The sequence below is a fragment of the Mus musculus genome, chromosome 4 (assembly GCF_000001635.26).
Source record: "Mus musculus strain C57BL/6J chromosome 4, GRCm38.p6 C57BL/6J".
In the NCBI taxonomy this organism is placed as follows: Eukaryota; Metazoa; Chordata; class Mammalia; order Rodentia; family Muridae; genus Mus; species Mus musculus.
Window position 1 is genome coordinate 52,813,438 of NC_000070.6, and position 22,760 is coordinate 52,836,197.

At 38.9% G+C, this 22,760-nt stretch overlaps 1 protein-coding gene, 1 long non-coding RNA gene and 1 pseudogene across 2 annotated transcripts; all 3 read left to right on the forward strand.

The window, feature by feature from the left end:
• Positions 1-1,166: 1,166 nt before the first annotated feature.
• 4930552N02Rik (RIKEN cDNA 4930552N02 gene) lies at positions 1,167-14,832 on the forward strand. Its single transcript, NR_040661.1, has 4 exons — positions 1,167-1,295; positions 1,916-1,978; positions 12,224-12,326; positions 13,940-14,832. It is a non-coding gene; the product is annotated as an RIKEN cDNA 4930552N02 gene (long non-coding RNA).
• On the forward strand, positions 8,016-8,805 carry Gm12482 (predicted gene 12482; annotated as a pseudogene).
• On the forward strand, positions 11,962-12,921 carry Olfr275 (olfactory receptor 275). Its single transcript, NM_146858.2, has one exon. It carries the CDS (start codon positions 11,962-11,964, stop codon positions 12,919-12,921), a length of 960 nt encoding a protein of 319 aa, NP_667069.2.
• Positions 14,833-22,760: the final 7,928 nt, after the last annotated feature.

A 22,760-nucleotide genomic window follows, 5' to 3' on the forward strand; every position in this document is an offset into this window, starting at 1 on the left:
TATGACATGCCTGGTTAATATCCATGGGAGGCCTGCCCTTTTCTGAAGAGAAATAGAGGAGTGGATGGGGGAACTTGGAGGAGAAGAGGGAAGGGAAAGAAAGAAAGAAAGAAAGAAAGAGAGAGAGAGAGAGAGAGAGAGAGAGGGCGGGAGGGAGGAAGGAAGGAAAGAAGGAAGGAAGGAAGGGAGGGAGGGAGGGAGGGAGGAAGGAAGGGAGGGAGGGAGGGAGGGAGGGAGGGAGGAAGGGAGGGAGGGAGGGAGGGAGGGAGGAAGGGAGGGAGGAAGGAAGACTAGTAAATTTAACTAACAATAAGGAAGTCTGAAAAATGAAATTTTCTCATCTGGGCTGACAATAATATTCCTAAGAGCGGTAGACCATCTGACAAAGGCATGAGAAGTCCTTGTTAGTATTGTATGTTTTGAGTGGTTAGTTGAAATTGTCTGAAAGACCCCCAAACATTAAAGGATATTACTGTCTATAGGATCTAGCTGTTTCCCTTTTATTGTCTCCCAGAGGTGGAAAGAAATTTCCAATTGCTGGAAACACCCTGCACTCAGACACAGAACCTGGAAGATCAGAGCTGTATCTAACCTGAAAGTCTCCTCCCTGAAGAGTAGCTTCCAAGGGAGAGAAGCAAACATCAGTTCTACTTACCTATGATGCCAGTGGGAAACAACTATGACCAGCATGGCGCAATAAGCCTAAGGGTGCAATAGTGTCCTTGATATCCTTGTGGTAATGGCTGCTCTCTAATAGGCCTAAGACTGCCTCAACAAAAGGGAACCAATGCTAGTTCTGGAACCTAGTCAACTACCCAGGGCAAGCAAAATGGACCTTGGAGATGAAACTAAGAACTGCCACTCTGCCAAACCAGTGTAATTCCTAACCAGGCTCGAAGTATCAGTCTTTGCACCTACAGACAAGTGTAGTCCTCATTCCAATATCAAAGAGACTTCTCTTGGGAATGGATGGAGGCCATTACAGAAAACTGCGATTGATTCAAACACAGATAATAAGAGCTCCTGTAGATGCCCAGTCCCAGCTGGTACCTCTACAACTCAGCTCCTACACTTGAGACTCAGGAATGACTGTAGACAATGGGCAGAAGGATGGGAAGAGCCAGAGGAATGGAAAGGTTGCTATGAGACTGTCTCCTAGGAACATCAGAGAAACTACACCCATGGAGTTTTACCAACATGGCTGCCTGAACAAGGCCTGAACAACAATGGTGATACCAATGGAGCTGCTAACATGAACAGGGGAGAGATGGTGGGGCCTTAACTCTAGACAAGAGGTTAGTGTAACTGGAGCATGCTCAGAGTGGGAGAAAGGGTTTTCTCCAGGGAAGAACCCCAATTGCTAGTCCTGAGGTCAGACGTGTACAGGTAACATTATACAAACTATGCCAATGTGTGTGTGTGTGTGTGTGTGTGTGTGTGTGTGTGTGTGTGTGTGTGTGTGTGAAAACATTTTTTCAAAAGAAGCTATGTAATAGTTAAAATAATAATTATCAATATTCAATAGTGTAGAGCTGTGTTGAATATTGTACATAGGCCTGTTTGCAGAACAAATCTCCATTTGGCCAAACACACTCACTTATCTGTAGTTCATCTTTTCACACAAATGTCCACTTTCCTGTCCATTATGTTCCACCACAGTTTATATCTAACTTCCCATAGTTTGCAAACTCCTTGGTTTTACCTCATATTCCTGGACTCTCTTACTTTATTTCTTTGGGCTCCAGTTAATTGACTTTGTTCTTTAGAAGCTACTGGAGAAAGATAAAAAAGAAAGGATAAAAAACAAAGGAGAAAGAAAGGAAGGAAGGAAGGAATATCATTTCTCAATAACAAATAGGTATGACTATTGGTGTTATGTTAACTCACATAACGTAAAACTTTTCCCACGTTCAAGGTGCTGTACTCTCTACAATGCCCTGGATATGTACCTGAAAAACATGAAATCCACTTGTACCTAGTGAGTACAGCATGTTATATGAACTTAGCTTTGTATAATTTGAAGTCCTGGCCCAAATATCTCAGGATGTAACCATATTTGAAGATAAGACCCTCAAAGAGACTACTAAGTTAAAATAAGACTTTTAAAGGGGTAAAATGGCCAAAAAAACAAGTTTCTTCATAACAAAAGGGAGAAAGGGAAGAAAAGAGGGACAGACAGACAGACAGACAGGCGGGCAAATGAGCTTGTGAACACACCAAGAGTTATCTGTAAGTAGCGCCCTCATGAGATACTTTGCCTGCTGACACCTAGTCTTGAACTTTATTCTCCAAAAAAAGTGAGTAAAATGTAAAATATAACTGTGAAATAAAGCATAAAGTACGTAACATAGTCAGCCTGGAGCATTTTGCAATGACGGGGCTGGCACATTAACGCACTTCTCTATGCAACAGCCCTAATCTTGGTTCAACAGGCTTTTGGCTCTAGAATGCATGGGTGACTCCATAGTATCTTCAACTTTATTAATAGTCTCACTTCTTAGAAAATGAAGTTGTCTTTCCTTTAATCCTGACTCATCTTTGGGGAAACATAATGATTTTTCAAGGAGATTTTTGTTAATCCAGGAATGAAGAGCTGTTTTCTTTTTAAAAGTTCAATGAATTATCAAATAAATTTTACAAGGCTCCCATATTGATCGCTCTTGTGTAGGTCACATGTCAGTTGTTATCTAACCAGGCATGCAATCTTCCTGTGATCACTGAACAGGGTTCCTGGTACCCTTTACAAATACACTTTTGCCAAAGTTCCTAAGAACTTCTACCACAAGTCGAAATTCGCAATTAATCCAGCTTCTGCCAGGCTACACTATAATCTTGGTTGAGAGATTATTTTAATGTTTTTAAATCTTCTCATGGTATGCTCCACTCTGTTACTCAAACTACTCAAACTGAGTTATATTGAATAGTGAACAGCAGATGATGATATAACCCAAGTAATACACAAAACTCTTAACCTATCAGGACTCCGACTCTTTCTTATTTTGAAATTTTCTGTTTCAACTTTATCTCATTTTCTGATCACCTTTGTCAATCACAGCAAAGTGAATTACTAAAAATACAAGCTATATGGCTGATAATTGCTTTTCTGTTTGACCCTGGTTAGCCCCTAAATGTTAATACAAAACCATTCAATCAGAGACACTACCCCACATGCTAACACCAACATTACCACTGACAACCCCCTCTTTTACATTTAAACACCAGCCTTGCAGATCTGCTTATCTTTTCCCAGATGCAAAATGGTATTTTTGAAAAGCAAGTTTAAATGCATGTTATTCTCCTTGCTTGGAGGACTTTTATTTCTGTGGCACATTTGTCTGCTATTAAAGGCTTTTCAGAATCAACTGTGGTTGCAGGTCTTTAGTAACGCTTATTATAAAGCCACCCCAGACCACAGCAAAGGTTGCTCATTCATTCCCTCAGCTCCTAAGAGCCTTTATCATTGCACTGTATTTCCTGGTTAGACCGGCAAGTTACTAAGGGAGGGGTTTATGAATTCATTATCTTCTCATTTCTTTATACTTAGCACAATAATTTAAAACTGGTACCTGTTAATGAAATGATTTATTTAACATCTGGTGGGAAGAATCTATCTTTATTCATTTGTTTGCTTGGAGTTTTGTTGTTGTTTTTCTTTTCCTGTTTGGGCAATAGAAAGCAATGAAGTAGAAATTCTAGATGAGTTGATTTGGTAATGCCTCTGTTACATCAGCAAAAGAGCACCTTAACCTGACAGCCTCTGTGATCACCCCTGGCCTGCACTGTAGTTCACATTGAGTGTTGGCCTAGGACAAGCATCAGTGTTTCTACACTATCTACTGTCATCTCTTTCAAGGGGGTCATAGACTAACCCTATGCTCTGCATCACACTTAAGCATATAAAGGCAAACCATTGACAGGCTGTAAGCAGCAGCAAAGTTCTACTAGGAAAATCTCAACTCATTACCTTTACAGACAATGTTAGTGCTTTCCCCCAACATTTCTACTATTCCATCTCATAAACACACAAATGCACACAAATGCACACAAATGCACACACACACACACACACACACACACACACACACACACACACACACACACACGTACACATGCACCGCTCTAAAGTAGACCATCTGGGTTTCTTTGAGTTCTCAATGCAGGAGCAAACAACAGAGATTCATGTCTTGACTACTCACCACTACAAGTCACTGGCTTTAATCTTACTGGTTCTTTTAAATTACCATCAGGACCACGTTTCAGATGCTCATTCCTCTTTTGTTCTTCCAACTCAATGCCTGTTACTCTTTCACGATGATTCAATTACTTATTATATAAACACCTTAAAATAATCACCCTTTGATTCTCATCTTTCAGGGTTTATCCTTTAGCAGTGACAGATTAGGGCATGTGTGATTAGTAATGTTAATAAAACAAGAGATATTTGTGTGATTGGATGTAGACATAAAAACAGAATCTCATACTTGATGGAAGCACACACAGAAAGTAACAATTCCAATGCTCTATGCATCTTCTAAGAAAGAATCATTGTATCGCTGAGAAGACACTTGGGCATCTGAACACCAGAGTTCAGCGATGTCATAGCTGCAAAGATGTCAAAATGACTAACTTCAGTCTCTTCTGGGTTACTCAGGGTTTTTTGGGTTTTTTGTTTGTTTGTTTTTGTTTTTGTTTTTTGTTTTTTGGGTTTTTTTTTTCCTACTGTGACAAATACCTGAGATAAACAATTTTAAAGGAGATATTACTTGTTTTGGCCTACAGTTTTGAGACTTCAGTTCAAGGTTGACTAGATGAATTGCTTTGTGCCTGAGGCAAAGCATATGATGTCCTGAGGAGGTTGGTCAGCTCAGGGTGCCAGAAAGCAGAGACATCTGTCTTGTGACTTTCCCTTTCCCCTTTCCTCCCATCTGAGTGTGCAGCTATTGCATTCCACTGCCCACATTCCATGTAAAATCTTCCCTGCTTATTTGAATCTCTGCAAATGCTCTCACAGATGCACTCAGCAGTGCACAGTACTAACTTTATGTCTTAAATGATTAGTTGTGCATAGTTGAAGTCTGGGCCCTCTAGGTTCTTGGCATCTTATTAAAGAATGAAACAAATCACATAGATTGCAAAGTAACCTGCATCTTTAAAATCTTTATTCAATATGAAACAATAGTACAGATTGTAAAGGAACACGCTGTCAAGACTAACCCTGGACCACATAATGAGAATATTCAAGGACCTGGATTATTGTTTGAGGTACCTTTTTTTTTTAGGGGCTGAAGCTGAAAAGAGGAAAGTTTGGTTGCTATCTTAGGGTTTCTATTGCTGAGAAGAGACACCATGACCAGGGCAACTCTTATAAAAGAAAACATTTAATTAGGGCTGGCTTAGTTTCAGAAGTTTAGTCCATCGTCATTCATGGTGTGAAGCATGGTGGCATGCAGGATGACATGGCACTGAAGAAGGAGCTAAGAGTTCTCTTGATCCACAGGCAGCAAGGAGGAGATTGTTGCATTGAGCGCATCTTGAGCTTATATAGCCTCAAAGCCTACCTCCACAGTGACACATTTCCTCAACAAGGCCATACCTGCTCCAACAAGGCTACCTTCCTAATATTGCCACTCTTTATAGGCCAAGCATTCAAACATGAATCTATGGGGCCGTATTCAAACCACCATAGTTGCCAGGAAGCATAGTGTGGTGGTTCTTTGCTTTGACTGACAGATTAAGTTTAACAGGACTATCTTGATATTCGAATGTCTCTTCCCATAATGTATGTTATTTTAATCATATGCACATCCAATTTTGCAAAGACACATGGTGAGGATTTGCCTTAAAATTTTACTTAGAGTACCAAGTGGACTCAGAACCAATCTTGGCCAGACTGGCTGTTGCCATTAGTTTCAGGGTAATGTTCTGGGATGTGTTTGAATAAATATATTATTGAGGGAGTTGTTAAGAGGAGTTGTTTCTTTCCATTGTTTAAAACAATTATTTATTCCTTCTCTTCTACCCAAGCAACAAGTGTGGCAGAGATCCTAGATTGCTAATAGGTTGCTAGGAGCATTGTATGGAGAGGGGCACATACCTGATCTAAACTAAGTAAAAGTATAGCTTGCTAAACCATTCTTTAACTTGCTTACCTCACCAACAAAATTAGTCATCACATCCTCCAAGTATTAGTTAGATATAGGAATATACATAAAGCATAACAATGGTATAAAGTCTGTTGGATAATCTAAATAAATAACAGTTAAAGAGTATGCACCATCTCTATTTCTGTATGACATTGTACTAGGTGTCATATCTGATGTACAAGGCAAGAAAAATACTAAAGAATTAGAAATAAAAAGAAAGACAAACTATTACTATTCAGAAGCAACTGGTTTGTGGATGTATAATTTCTCTCTCTCTCTCTCTCTCTCTCTCTCTCTCTCACACACACACACACACACACATACACACACACACATGAGAGAGAGAGAGAGAGAGAGAGAGAGAGAGAGAGAGAAGGAATCCACACCACACAACTGTTCTTAAAAGTAAGACATTTGACCCAACTGTCAAGATGTATCAGGTTACATGACACAGGTACAACAACAAATAACTAGGAAATATTTCATCTTAAATACTGTTTATAATAGAATTAAAATAAAATAACTGATAGAAACCATCAGAAATAGTACAAGGTTTATAAAAATGAACGCTACTAAATAGTTTAGACAGAATTTAAAAGGAAGCAATGAATATAAGAGATATCCTTTGGGGGGATTGGAGGACTAGGTCTTATTCGGAGATCAATCCTTTGCATTATAAAATATAGATTAATGTCATCTCACTTTAAACACAAGCATGATCAGGCATGGTGTCACATGCCTGTAACTCCAGTACCTGAAAGGCTGATAGGAAAATCACTAGTTTAGAACCAGCCTAGAGCACATAATGAATTTGAGAATTTAAGGTCAGAGTGGGCTACATGGAGAAACTCTGTTTAGAAATAAATCTAGGCAGAGAGTTTGAAAAAATAAACAGGATCATTCCAGAACTAAAGAAATAAAAATGATCTAGAATAAGAAGACAAAGGTTAAATGATTTCCACTATCTTGTTATAAAACACAGGATAGTATAAGCCATTAATCCAGCCACCATTTCACCCATACAATGAAGGACAAGTTTTAAATGGAACAAAAATACAAGGGAGGGGGGAGCAGAAAGGATCTCACCCACATCTGGTTAATTGGTTTCAATGCATAATTAAAATGGTTTAATTGAGAAAGGCTCCTGTTTTCCCGCAACGGGTGCTGTAATAACTGTGTGTCCCTCTTGCACAACAGGCGCAACATTTATTCAAAGTATATCATAGGCTTAGCAAAATGTTTGATAGACCTTCCTGCAGAACACCCAGAATCTTCTTTTTAACTTTTGAAAATCAAAGATTTATTACACAAATGTATTTGTTACTTTTTATTACTGATAAAAAGCCTAGTATAAGCCATCTAAAGGAAGGAATTAAATATTTTGGCTCACAGTTTCCAAAGGTTCAGTCTAGATTGTTTCATGCCAGGCAGAAAAAGCATGCAGTAAAAGAGAGTTGTTTACTTCATAGTGATCAGGAAAAAGAGATGATGTGTGCAAAAGCAAGCCACTCCTGAGAGTCTGCCTGTAGTAACATATATCCCCCTAGGCTGGATCTCAAGACGGCACCAGCAACTGTGGTCTACCCTCTCAACACATGAAAAGCTGAGAGGGCTACTTCATATACAGATCAAAATATGTTTTCTCCACGGTCTCCCAAAGGGGAGCTGGATCCCCAGTAGGTTTCTTTAAGGTAGCCCCAGTAGGTTGACCGGTTGACCACATTCTAACAGATGAACCCGACCTACACACACATGCGCGCGCGCGCGCGCGCGCACACACACACACACACACACACACACACACACACACACACATCCATCAGCCTATGGCAGCACAAATTGAACTCAGTGGGTAAAAAAAATGATGTTGAGCTGCCACCATCTTGGTTCCGTGATCTTCGCACAAAATACCCGGTGAAGCCACAGAAACCGTCCCTGCTACAGAGCAGGAGTTGCCACAGCCTCAGGCTGAGACAGGATTGGGAACAGAGTCTGACAGTGATGAGTCAGTGCCAGAGCTCAAGGAACAAGACTCCACACAGACGGCCACGCAGCAAGCCCAGCTGGCAGCCGCAGCTGAGATCGATGAAGAACCTGTTAGTAAAGCCACGCAGAGTCGGAGTGAGAAGAAGGCAAGGAAGGCTATGTCCAAACTGGGTCTTCGACAGGTTACAGGGGTTACAAGAGTCTCACTATCCGAAAATCTAAAAGTATCCTCTTTGTCATCACAAAACCAGATGTCTACAAGAGCCCAGCTTCAGACACCTACATAGTGTTTGGGGAAGCCAAGATTGAAGATTTGTCTCAGCAAGCACAGTTAGCAGCTGCTGAAAAATTCAAAGTTCAAGGTGACGCTGTTTCAAACATTCAGGAAAACACTCAGACTCCAACCGTCCAAGAGGAGAGTGAAGAAGAGGAGGTTGATGAAACGGGTGTGGAAGTTAAGGACATAGAATTGGTCATGTCACAAGCAAACATATCAAGAGCAAAACAACAGTAACGATATTGTAAATGCTACTATGGAATTAACAATGTAACTATTTGACAGCGAAGACAACCCCCCCTTCCCCCCTTTTTGGTGTTTGAAAAGTGGAACTACAGCTTGGTTTAAAATTTGTACTGTTTCTATCACTAATAAAGTTGTGGCTTCTTGTTGGATGGATTAAAAAAAAATGATGTTGCGAGATGAGGAAGCATGGATGGATCAGGGAGGAATTAAGGAGGAGCAGTCGGGACCAATATGAATAAGATAGGTTGCATGAGGCCATTGCAAGGCTATTGTCTGATCTCCACAACCCAATAGTAAGGACCTATTGCTGAAGGCAACATTTAATTGGGTTATCAAGCACAGAGAAATCAAGCTGGTACCCAAACTAGACATTTCACCCTTACCAACAAGTATCCATCGTGATGGAAGGTACCCTTCATGTTACCAGAGGAGAAAGATTATTAATATTACCCAGCTACAAACCTTGTAAACTAAAACTGCAGCCTGTATACCAGTACAATAGTGGCACAAATGGTATGAGGCTAACCAACCACTTTTAAGTTCAATTTAGATCAAATGCCATCAGATGGAAACTGTATCTGGCACTGCTAAAGTAGATGAGAATTAGCACAGAAACCTATAACTGAGAAACATGAAGTGAGAGACATTAGAATACTGAGTTCTAAGTGATCTAAATAGAATGTCTTTATCAAGTCGTTCCCCCCCCTACCCCCCCCCCCACACACACACCTCAAGGCTTAGCAATCTGTGTGGAAGAGGAGATGGAAAGATTCTAGGGGCCAGAAATGGTAGATACATCCAAGGAACAGTGTTTTCCAGACACAGCAGCATTGGCATGCACATGAATTTACAGAGACTGTGCAGCACACATAAAACCTACACAGCTTCAAGCCAGATAGGGTCTCAGCACGGAGGAGAAGTGGAAATAGGCTATCATCCCTAAGAAGCCATTTGTAAGTGATACCCACTAGCAAACTAAAAATGGTTTCTTCAATGGAGTGTCATTGGGTATACCAACCAACTCTAGGACAGGCCTCACACCTAGGAGTAGTTGGACAACACAAAATAAAGTCCACAGAGGGTTTTGTGTGAGTGTGTTTTTATTTCATTATGGTGGTTTTGTCTCATTGATTTTCTGTTTCTCTATTTTGATTTTTTGTTTCATTTGTGTATTTTGTTGCTGTTGTGGGGGGTTTGGAGTGTTTCTGTTTTTGTTTTTGTTTTTTTTGGTTTTTGGGTTTTGGTTATTTTATTTATTTATTTATTTATTTATTTTAGAAAGAGAGAAAATGAGAAAATGAAGTTGGGTAGTTATAGTTGTAGGGAAAATCTGTAGGGGGGAGTTTGAGGGGGAGACAAAACAAAGAAAAAGTGAAAAAATACATTGTAAGAGATTCTCAAAGAATTAATAAACCATATTCCAAAGAGGATAAGGGATCTAGGATTACTTCTAGTTTTCTGACTAGAGAAAATTCTAATATTCAAGTACCTAGCACATTGGGTACTGTGTCAGTTCCTTTACAGAATATCTCTTTCCTCACAATGACCCTAATAAATACTGACACTTCCCTTTTACAACTCAACTGAAGTCCGCAAGACTCTCCAATTTGTCCAGAAAACAGAAATGACATGTGGAAGTGGAAAGTGTTTAGCCCTTTTTGTGAACAATGCAATCCTAAAGTTAAAAAGTATTAATTATACACATGATCCCAGGCCCATGGATAAGAGTGAATAAACAGTAGACCCAAAGGGTACATGTTGATTGCAAATACAAGTTAGTAAATATAGGGTTTGGATTGTAATGGCTTAATTTTAGGCAATAGGTCAAATACATAACTATCTTTATCTGAAAATGAAGAGGCATTTGATAAGTGAAGTAGATTATATAATGGCCATGGCTATAATCTATTAAATGAGAATAGTGTTATTCAGCTACAATTTCACAGCAAACATTTGTCCATGTATTTCCCCCATACCACCATACAGTGTCAAACTTCAGAGCATCTCTCAAAAGCAGGCTAGTTGTAAACTGGTGTGATACAGCTCAGCGGGATAAAGCCAGCCATTAGCATTCTAACGTCAAGATGCTTTTATATGCATCAGCTAACTTCCCCATATGAAATGCATTCCTTCATCAGGTGCAATTTCATTTTCCATAAAGATTGCCTGTAAGTCTTCTCATTAAGCCATCATCAGGAAGAGCAGTTACCCAGGCTCTTGTTCACCCATCTTGATGCTTCCATATCTAGCACAGCTTGTCTCATGCATACTATGAAACTCTCCTAGTTGAAAGAGAAAGATGACACTATCTTTTTCTTTTACATCAATGCAGCAAGCCTAACTTACTTCATAGCATATTTGAAAAAGAGTAAAGTTCCTCCTCCTCAAAGCAGTGACAATAGGAACATGCTTATTTCTTGTTTGAATAACAGCACAATTAGACTAAGCAAACTACTGGTGATAATTGGATCTATGGGACATCATCCCTGGAGTTTCAGTGTTTGTAATGCTGTTCTGACAGATTTGCAACTTTAATTTGCTGCAATATGGGAAATTTTTCAAAAGCAACAAATAGACTAAATTGTCTTCCGGAGGCAGAGGCTGGTCCTTTGGAGAATGTTTCTGTAGCTCAGTCGCTAAGGCAACTACAGACATGAAAAATGCAGACATTAGGTATTTTTCACCATGAGAATATCCATCATCACTTTCTTATGTTCAAAGGGAAACTCCGATTTGTTTCCCAAAGTTCAAGGTCTTCAATTAGTTTCTTTTATATCTTCAGAAATCTGTACATTATTTTACGTATCGACTCTCCAAACCATTGTGAGCATCTCTCTAGGACTGGCAAAAGAAACTGTGAACTTGGGAGCTAGAGATTTTCCTTCATGAAGAATATTACCAAGCTAAGAGAAGAAAATCATCTTAGTAACTTAAAGGTAAAAACACATTTGTAGCTGATCTACAAATGTAGTTTTGCAATAAGGGGGGAGCAAACGATTGCTTCTTTTGTTATTCTCTTACCATGTTTACTTAATGAATTCTTCTCTCGCTCCATCTTAACAGGAGGAAAGGTCTTGCTGCAAAAGCAGCAAGTTCACCATTTACTGGTGACTTCGTGGCTAAGTTATATTAATAACCAATTGTTCAAACGTGCACTTCTACAATAATACTCTCAATTTAGAGAGGCACTTAAATACAAAGCCAAAGTTCATATGAAGGAAAAACTGTGAGAAAATTTAAAGCAGGATTGGTTGCTTTATATATTTCTGCTCTGTAATTAGGACATACATATGAATATACTACCATAAAATGGTTCAGGGAAATTGGACCTCTGTCACAGTGTTTGTTTTTCTGGGATTTTCGCACTACCCCAGAATTGAAGTCACCGTATTTGTGCTGTGTCTGCTGATGTATCTGATCACCTTGCTGGGAAATACTATTCTGATCTCCATCACTATCCTTGATTCTCATCTGCACACTCCCATGTACTTTTTCCTCAGCAACCTCTCATTTCTGGACATCTGGTATACCTCTTCTGCTCTCACTCCTATGCTGGCAAACTTTGTTTCAGGGAAAAACACCATTTCCTTCTCGGGATGTGCCTCGCAGATGTACTTCTCTCTTGCCATGGGCTCCACTGAATGTGTGCTCCTCTCTATGATGGCCTATGACAGGTATGTGGCCATCTGTAACCCACTGAGATATCCCATTATTATGAACAGGAGGGTCTGTGTACAGATTGCAGGCAGCTCCTGGGTTACAGGCTGCCTCACTGCCTTGGTGGAAACTGGACCTGTGATTCATCTGTCTCTCTGTGGTAACAGCATCATCAATCATTTCACCTGTGAAATTCTGGCTCTCTTAAAATTGGCCTGTGGAGACACTTCCATGGTACAGTTAATTATGCTGGTGATCAGCATTCTTCTTCTCCCATTGCCAATGTTGCTCATTTGTGTCTCCTATGCATCTATCCTCTCCAACATCTTGAGGATCAGCTCAATGGATGGCCGAAGCAAAGCCTTTTCAACATGTGCAGCCCACTTGACTGTGGTGGTTCTGTTCTATGGGACAGCTCTCTCCATGTACCTGAAGCCCTCATCTGTAAACTCACAGGAAATTGATAAATTTATGGCATTAATATATACTGGACTAACACCAATGCTAAATCCTATTATCTACAGTCTACGGAACAAAGAAGTAAAAATGGCTGTGAAAAAATTGTTGATGAAAAACCCCTTCAGTGCTATCTTAACTTCTGTCCTCAAATAATATTGAAATAAGGCATACTCATCTAGATAAATCTTCAAATTGTTGAGAGAACTGCATAATAATACAAGCCAATTTCCCAGAAAACACTAATTTTAATCACAACTACCATTATGTCATATATCCTGATTTGCCTTGTAAAATGTTTTATATCAATGAATCATTTATATAGAAATATGTTGTCAAGAAGGTAGTTAGTACTTATTGCATATTAGTATAAACTTAAAATGATGTAGCTACCTATTTTTCTATTTGACCTACTAAATGATCTCACTGTCTAGCAGTGACATAACCATGAAAATAAGTAATATAATAAGGATGCAGAATTGTTAGAAAATTCTGAAGTGACATTTTCTCAGTGATTTGCAAATATCTCTGCATTTAAAAAGAAAGATATTTTAAGTTAGCATGTACATATGACCATCACTATCTGGTACTCTTCTAGTTTCTGAACATTAAAATGTTAAATTTATTTTTTTCAGATTTGGAAAGACCAACTTTGAATGACAACTTATTTAGGTTGCATATGTTGAAGAAGGATAAATATCTATAACATAACAAGAATATCATGATAAGGATTGCAAAATTATATTTTTATTTATGTGCTTCAATAGAAATATAAAAATGGGAGATCCGGAATTATGGGTCTAAGATGAAATGATTTCATATTATACTTCAGTGTCTTAATAAATTCATCAATTACCCACCCAAATTATTAACACATTAAACAACCGGTCTGGAATTGTAGCTCGATACAGCATGTACAAGGATTTAGCTTTAACCCCTCAGCACTGTTGAAAAGACATTTTAAAAACATGTTGCTTAACTGACCATGTAGGACTGATAAAGAAAGACCCCTACTCTATGTTGAGTGTAGTTTAAAAGAGATATTGTATCTGTCTTTAAAATATATGGACTAAAACATTCATAAATGTGTTCAATATGATTGAACAAAACTGCAGACTAAGATGTCACCATGATACAAACTAATGTCTTTTCCTTTTCTATTAAATCCTCCTAGAATCTGAACACAAAGCTGACATGTATGTTACTTCCTTGAAATTATGTAAATGATGGCTTCATCCTGTGAAAGTGTATCTCGTGCTACTGCAGACAAGCTTCATGTGGACCTTATGTTTAAGAAAGGAGAGATGATCACACATAAGCATCACCCCAGCACTGGTGTGAACTCTTGTAATCCCAACCTTGTGGAGGCTTAGACAGAAGGATTATAGAGCCAGCTGTGATCACACACTGAGATCCTCACCCAAAACACAGAGGATCTGAATAAAGAAAAAGAAGAAGAAAGTAATGAGGGGGAGAGAGAAAGAGACAGAGAAACAGAGGCGGGAGGTAGAATGAGGAAGGGAAAAGGGAAGGGAAAAATGAAGGAAAGAAGTTACTATGTGAGACCCATACCTGAGCAAGACAGGACTCACAAAAAATAAGTCAGTCACTGGTGCATGGATTTAGGGAAGAAGTTTATAAGAAGCATGTAAGGATTCAGTGGGGGTAGAATCCTTCTGGTGATCTTAATTCAAATGCCCTCAGCATGTACGAGAGAAGTTCTCACTCTCGGCCATCTGATACTACAGTCTGTCAACTCAAAATTCTCCAAAGGGAGGGACGGTTATTTTTATTTCATCTCTACTTAAATAGCTCATTGTAAACAGTGACCACAATATAATATTGGTTTGGGCTAAGAGTCCACAGTTTGTAGAGGACATATCTGAATGAGAAATGTCCTCTGGAATAGCTTATGAAGCTGCTCAGAGGCAAAACCCAGTAACGTGGCCTCAGTTGCTCTGGTTGGGTCAGTAGCCTAAACAAGGTCCTCTAATTTAAGAGTTTGGGGAGTAAGCTTTTTTTATAGTCTAGATGTTTTGTGTACCCCACAGATAAACCTGTGTATGCAATCTTGGATCGCGCTTTAATTACTTCATCACTGTTACTTGTTCTATTGGGAGTAGCCCCCACCTCTGCTGCAGCCCTTACTGTATTTAGAGAGGAAACAGTTCATTGGAATGTGCCTGACTGAATCACACCACAGTTCATGTCTGCTTCTCTGGAGCAACATCCAGTTTATTCTTTGTTTGTAATGTTTACATTCATTGGTCTTCCATACTTCAGTGCACAGGTGATTGACTTTGGTGAATGAGTTTTGTTTTGGAAGCTTTACCACTTTAGCTCTCACAGAGCAGCCATGATTTCAAGGTCTAAGGGAGAACTCACTGGCTATGAACCACCTTTGGAAACCACCTCCAGGTACATTCGTGCAAACTGATAGGAAACACTTTCTTGTCAAATAGTCTGGAGGTATCATTGTCGCATCATGTGGGGTAACTCCATTGATACCGTGCACATGTGCGTGTGTGCACGTATGTGTGCATGCACATGTGCTTATGTGTGTGTGTGTGTGTGTGTGTGTGTGTGCATTTGTATGTGTTGTTAAGTAACTTTATAAAATAGTATGCTTTCCTATAGCTTGTCAAAATATGCTTAGTATTACTTATAATACCTGCCTCTCCCTCTGTATCACACCAACTCTCTTCTTCTCTCCATCTTTCTATGTAAATTCTAAGTTATACACACAAAACAAATGATTCAAAGTATGATCCACAAATAAGAAAGAACATATGGTGTTTGTCTTTCTAGTGTGGTTTACTTTGCTTGGTGTAGTGTTTCCCAGTTCTATTCATTTACCTGAAGTCTTCATGATATCACTTTTCTTTACCACTGGAAACATTTTGATTGTGTATATATACACCACACTTTAATTATCTACTCGTCAGCTGATGGACATTTGGTTGCTCCCATTTCAAAGATATTGTGAATCAAGCAGCAATTAATATCATCAAGCAAGTTTCTATAGAGTGCAATGTCCAGTCCTTCAAGCATACATCAAGAAGTAGTATAGCTGGGATATATGCTAGGTCTATTTTTGATGGTTTATTTTTACTTTATGTGAGTGTTTTGCCTACATGTATGTATGTGCAATATATGCATGTAGTACATAGGGCCAGAAGAGGGCATTGGATTTCCTCAAACTGGGCTTACTGACATTTGCAAGCTGCCATGTGGCTGCTGGGAATTGAACCTGGGTTATCTGGAAGAGCAGCCGGTATTCTTAACTGCTGGCTGAGTCATCTCTCACGCCAGCTTGTTAGTTTTATGAGTTTTAACTTGTCAGTCGTTGCTTTCAATTCCTGAGCAAGTGGAGTCTAGTTCAGAAAGTTCTTTCCTACACCTGTGTCATTTAGGGTGGTGCCTATGTTTTCTTCTAGTACTTTCGTTTTTTTTTAAATTGGGGGTTTTGGTCCATTTGGAGTCGACTTTTATACAGGTTGATAAATGTGGATCTAATTTAATTCCTCTTCATGTGGGTATCTCATTTTCTCAGCACGGTTTATTAAAGATGCTCTCACTGATCACTGAAAGAGCAAAAGTTGTGAATGCAGTGGACCTGTGAGAAAGTATCATTTTAAGAATATCATGGCTGACATGCAAATTGTATAGTAAATGTGACAACTAAGCAGGTGAATATGTAAGACTTATATTTAGAAGAGCTCAGGCTAAGGATAAAAGCATGGGGTACCATGCAAATAGTAGCAGAAGACTGGAAAGATCAGCAAGGAGAGGGTTGTTGATAACAAAAGGAAGAGGTTGAGCTGTCAGGCAATGTTGCAGGGCTTTGTCTGCTCACATGTAGAGATGATATATATGACAGTGCAACCTCTATCTATTGATAGTGATATCAATGTCCTAAGCTGGTCAACACAGCTGTCACTTTTAAATGTGACTTCCTCTTTCATTAGCCACTCATATTGATTCATATGGATATAAAATACTTATCTAGATCAGCAGTTATCAACCCCTGGGTTGCAACCCCTTTGCCAAACCTCTATCTCCAAAAATATTTACATTGTAACTCATAACAGCAGCAAAATCACAGCAATGAAATAGCAAGGAAAATAACTTTATGGTTGGTTCTCACCACAACACGAAGCTCTGTATTAAAGGATCACAGCGTTAGGGAGGTGAGAACCACTGGCTGGATGGTTCCTCCTCCCAAAGTTCACAGCATTGGGATGGTCGAGAAGCACTGATCTACAGGATTCCTTCAATCAAGGTTATTTCTAATCTGCCAACTATCACTGCTGATCACAAAAAAATGACTTATTAGTCTGATTGTACTCTTGCATCATAATCTCAGGGAAGAAAAAAAATCTGGAAGTAATTTCACTTCTCCAAAGATAAACAATTTTGAGCTTCTTGTTAGAGAAAGTTTGTGGTTCCTAATATTTAACCCCAAATAGCTCTCTAAAGCAACTATGCCAATTTTCTTTACATATTTACATGTCTACCCAAACAGATAGTCTAAAGAAAAGAACTTGCCCAAAAAATTCAACAAAACTGAACTAGTAAAATTGGTCTCCACCCAATAGAGTCTTACACATAACTGTAACTATCTGGTTTATTTCCTTTGTGAATATCCAGTGTGTCTCTTCTTCATCTCTACAGACAGAAGTGGATTGGGTTTTTCAGATGCAGAGGAAAACTGAGTTCAGAAAGGATGTAGTAGCTGGAAGTAGGGTGAATCAAAAGTTCAGACTTAGAAATCATCCTCTGGCTACAGGTAAACTTCTAGTATCTGTGCAGAATAGGTCAGCAGTAATATTTTTTTTTTGAGAAGCTGAGGAGGGAGATTAATTATGGCTGAAGGTAGAATGTGAGGCTGAACCATTTCATCATATTATCAATAAAGAGTGAAGGGAAAATCATTAGAGGAAAAAGAATAAAGACCTAGATGTCAGTAAAAAACAAAAAACAAAAACAAACAAAAAAAAAACCCACAACCTTCCAGATCCCAGACTATGATTCTGTGTACCCCTGGGTTGGACAACACTCTGGAGAAGAAATTGTTACTAAAAAATATGCAGACAACTGTCACTTTTGTTTCACAATTTATCTTTGTATGGCCATCCCTAAAATTCTGGAAATTTACAAGAAAAATATTTAAATCCATCTAACATTAACAAAACAATTTTTATTATTTCTGCAAGCATCACGCCTGACTTTGCCAATATATTGGGTTGCAAAGTATATATGATTATTATAAACTGGTTTCCTAGGAAACAAACTCAGATGCAGGTTTGCCACCGAAGGATCACTGGAGAATGTCCTTAGGAATATCACCTGTCAGAGGATAAGAAGATTGTAAAGAGAGAGAAGTTAGCTGTGCTTACTACCTCCAGGAGCCTCTGGGATTCCCACAGGAATCAAGGAGGCTAGCAGAGGCCATTAGCAACAAACCAGATTAGAGATCTAAGATGAAAGCTTACACTTCTAGCTACAGCAGTCACAAAATGTAATCTTTGTTCAGGAAAAGTATAAAAATCGTGGGCAAGCAACTCTGCAACAATTCTCAAAAAGGTCCCTACCTCCACAATTTAGTCACCAGAACTCCCCAAGCCTGAGGGAGAGAGTGCCTCACCCTATGAATGCTAACTTGCATTGCAACACCTACCGCAATGAACAACTGAAAAACTACAGAGAAACACTTTAATTTGGCTCATGGATAGAGGAAGAAAAGAGAGAAAGCGGGAAGAAAAGAAGAATGGACCCCTAACACTGAAAACTAAAATACCCCAAATGCTAAGTGCATTTAGAGCAATTTTACACGTGATAGGATTAAACTCCAACAGAACTAATCTAGTCCCTTGTGCTACCATGGTTAGATGATCATACAGCAGGAACTTAATCCTTTATTCTATTTACAAAGCTCACATTTCTCCCAGTTTGCATCTACTGCTAAAGAACGTATCTAAGCATCTCTTAGATCCTGGGTCTTTCCCACTCTTTTAACACTTTGGCAGAAGAAGCAGAAAAATTTTGAGTTCAAAGGCAGCCTGAGCAAGACAAAAAAGCTCATTTCGAAAATCTAAACAAATGAATACAGTATCACTTGATTATTTAAAAAGAAAACTCAACAATGAGTCTTGGCAAGCTAAATAACCAGTATATGCCTTACAGTTAAGAGCACTTGTTTGGGGTCTGGAGTTGTTCAGAGATTTACAAGTCTGACAATGAATATATTTTAAAAAGGAGAGGTGGTTTCATTTCTGGCACCAGGTCTACACCTAAGATTCAGAATTCTCAAAGTGTTGCACTGGGCTAAGTTAGCTTAGGGCTTAGGGCAAACCCCACAACATTACATGTATCCTGCCTATGTGTAGGCAGGACTTATATTAATACATGCAACTTGCAGCTGTCCTAGTCATCTTTTTGAGGAGAGTAGCCAAGCTTAATTACAGATGCAGAATAGCAGCCTGGTGACCTTGCAAGAACAGTTAAATTTTAGAAGATCAGTCAACCACAAGAATAGTCTTCAGCATCTGAGGAAAAGAGGAGTGGGCTGCTAGGTTACAGCATGTACAAGATATGACTACATGCTAAAGGCATTTTTTGTTTTTATATATATATATATGTATATATGTGTGTGTGTGTGTGTGTGTGTGTGTGTGTGTACACATATATGGTTATATATGTACATTGTTATATATACTAATCATAGTATATACACTATGCATATACACATATATACAAATGTGTAGATACATATATAGCACATGTATAATATGTGCATATATAGTTCATATACATAGAATATATATACATACATATATTTTAATCATAGTCATTAAAACCTTAAGCATAATGTTAGCCATCACATAGTCTGTACACTCTGACTAATTGGAGGAAAACATGAAGTAAGAAGAAAATGTAAAAGTAACACAGAAAAGTAAAATGTAGAAAAATTATCAGTGTAGTATTTTATTGTGCCAGGTTCTATGTTTGAAAATTAGTAAGTACCTATGAGAAGTATATACTATTGTTTTCACATGAAGAAGAGAAAACTGAAACTCATAAACCTACTCATAAATATCTTCTTATTCATTCAGTACCTCTAGGGTCCAAATCTGATCTATTTGAATCAAAAGTATCCATTTTTCAGTACATTTTTCTTAGTGAAGGCATATTCCCCCCCAAATTGTATTACCTCGTACTTAAAAGAAGGATGTAGTAATTTAGAAAATAAATTATGATGAAACACCAGGCTATCCTGACCTGAGCAAGGATATCTCCTTCATGCCTCCCAGACTATTACAATGAGCATTGTAAATGCCTTTAATGTACATTATTATACATATATCACACTCAGTCCAAGCGCTGACATTTTGCTGACACTTCTTAATTTTGCATAAATTTATAAAATTTTACTAAAGATAACTCCTCCATATATCAAATAGGGAGGAAATATCTACTTTCATTGATATTTCAGGATTAAATTAATTAATAGGGGGGAGAGAGATTGGAGACCGTACTGTCTTCACTGCCTCCCACCCCAAAATAAAAAAGCCAATTGGCCTTATACTACAGAGCTGGCCGAACCCCTTCTCCCTGTTTCCCACCTATCATCCAAAAATGCGGAGGTCAACTAGAAAGTTACCTACCAAGTACTAATTAGCATCATAAAGTCAGAGCCTGCAGCTCCAGGTTTTTCAGTTAGTTGTTTACTAAGAAAGGACAGTCTTAAGCCAGATACAGTTTACCATAAGAAAAGTTAAAGAATCCCAGGGAAGCAAGTTTTTTCTTTAGCCCTAGATTCCAGGCAGAACTATTGAGCATAGATAATTTTTCCCCCTCAGGCCAGCTTTTTCTCTTTTTTTTTTTTTTTTTTTTTTGTTTTGTTTTGTTAATAAAAGGGAGGAAATGTAGTCTCCCCTCCCCCAGCCTGAAACCTGCTTGCTCAGGGGTGGAGCTTCCTGCTCATTCGTTCTGCCACGCCCACTGCTAGAACCTGCGGAGCCACACACGTGCACCTTTCTACTGGACCAGAGATTATTCGGCGGGAGTCGGGTCCCCTCCCCCTTCCTTTATAACTAGTGTCGCAACAATAAAATTTGAGCTTTGATCAGAATGAATTTGTCTTAGCTCCGTTTCTTCTTTCGCCCCGTCTAGATTCCTCTCTTACAGCTCGAGTGGCCTTCTCAGTCAAACCGTTCATGTTGCGAGCTGCTGGCGGCCGCAACATGCAATGAGATGAAGAAGAGAAATTTTGTTTTTGCCAGGGCATAAGGAGCAGAGATAGATGGATTCATATATGTTAGAGTAGTTTAAAGAATACAAACTTGTCAAAGTTGCCAAATCTAAATTTACAAAGCAGACTGGCAGGCCACAAATTCTAGCTAAGGTCAATGTTATGAATAAGAAGACAATCTAGAGGCAAAATTTCTTGCTTCTCTAAGGATTCAGTTTGCCTAAAACCACCACTTGACTGCATAAACCTCAAACAAACTGTGAAGGATAATCAATTTTCCAAAAGTCTACTGACTTGAATGCCAATTTAAAGTAAAATCCACTTCATAGCATCATCCAGATTGGTGCTTAGCCAAACATAATGGTAGCATAGCTCAACAGAGTTGACATAAGATTAATCTTCATTAAATGGTAAAATCTAGTTTCTTGATAGTGGTATAAAAGTAACATTTTCAATATTTTGCTATATAAGATAGTCTTTTCTCATAAATACATCCAGATTACAGCTTCTCTTTCCTCTACTGCTCACATTTCCTGCCCAACTCCCCTCTACTCCATATTTACCTTTCTTCTCTCATTAGAAAAGAACAGGCTTCTAAGAGCTGACAACCAAACATGACAAAATAAAATGTAATTAAAGGGAAAACTATCATATCACAGTTGGACACAACAATCCAATGGAAGGAAAAGAGTACCAAGAGCAGGCACAAGAGTCAAGAGAATCACATTTCCTCATAGTCACAAATTCCATAAAAATAGTAAGTTAATAGCAAGCACCCTGTAGGCCCCATGCTTGCTGCTTCTGTCTCTGTTAGCTCATGTGTGCGTTACTTCATTTATTCAAAGGTATTTCCCTCTTGGTGCCCTCCAACCATTCCCATCTGCTGCCAGAGTCTTTCTGATGAAGATTGGATAATGCACTCATCTAGGAGTATGAAGGAATATCATTAGGAACCGCTTTACTGATATTTTTAGGTCAGTCGTCTTTGCTTTTACCATGGGTCTCTAGGCTGTCTATTCTCTTATTCTTGGTTACCATGGAGGTATAAATTCCTTCTCATGGAGCAGGCCTTATGTCAAATCAGACATTGTTGGATACTCACCAAGTTCTGTGGTATCATTGCCTTAATGTTTTTGTAGGGAGGACAGATGATGGATCAAAGATTTTGTGGCTGAGTTGGTGTCCACGTTTTTCTTTTGGTAGCCTGTTAAGTACCTTCCTGCACTGAAGATTCTAGAACATAGGGGCAAAGACTCCATGTAGGTATCACATATTTTTCCATGCTCAATGAGTTGTGTTGGTGTTATCATTGACAATGGAGACCCCATGTCAGTTTTCAGAGAACAACCTCTTGTTCAAGCAACAGCCTTGGCTGTTTGAGGATTTTCACGGGTCCCCTTGGTCAACAGCTCAACTGAATGCAATCTAATTCTGCCATTTGAAGACTTGCCTGGCTACAAGACATTCACAGTTGAGACTCCATATCCCCTGTGGTGACTCACCAATAGACTCATGTGTTTGAATGTTTGGCCCATAGGGAGTGGTACTATTAGGAAGTGTGGCCTTGTTGGAGTAAGTGTGGTCTTGCTGGAGGACATTTGGAGGCTGAGAGGGTAGGCTTTGAAGTATCTTATGCTCAAGCAACATCCAGTCATACCCTCTTCTTCTGCTTCTACATTTCAGATCAAAATGTAGAACTCTCAGCTCTGTTCAAAGCACCATGTTGGCCTGTAGGCTGACA

Bases quoted from the DNA above. Each gene is read 5' to 3' on its own strand.
- Olfr275 (NM_146858.2), top strand. From the start codon at position 11,962: ATGGTTCAGGGAAATTGGACCTCTGTCACAGTGTTTGTTTTTCTGGGA.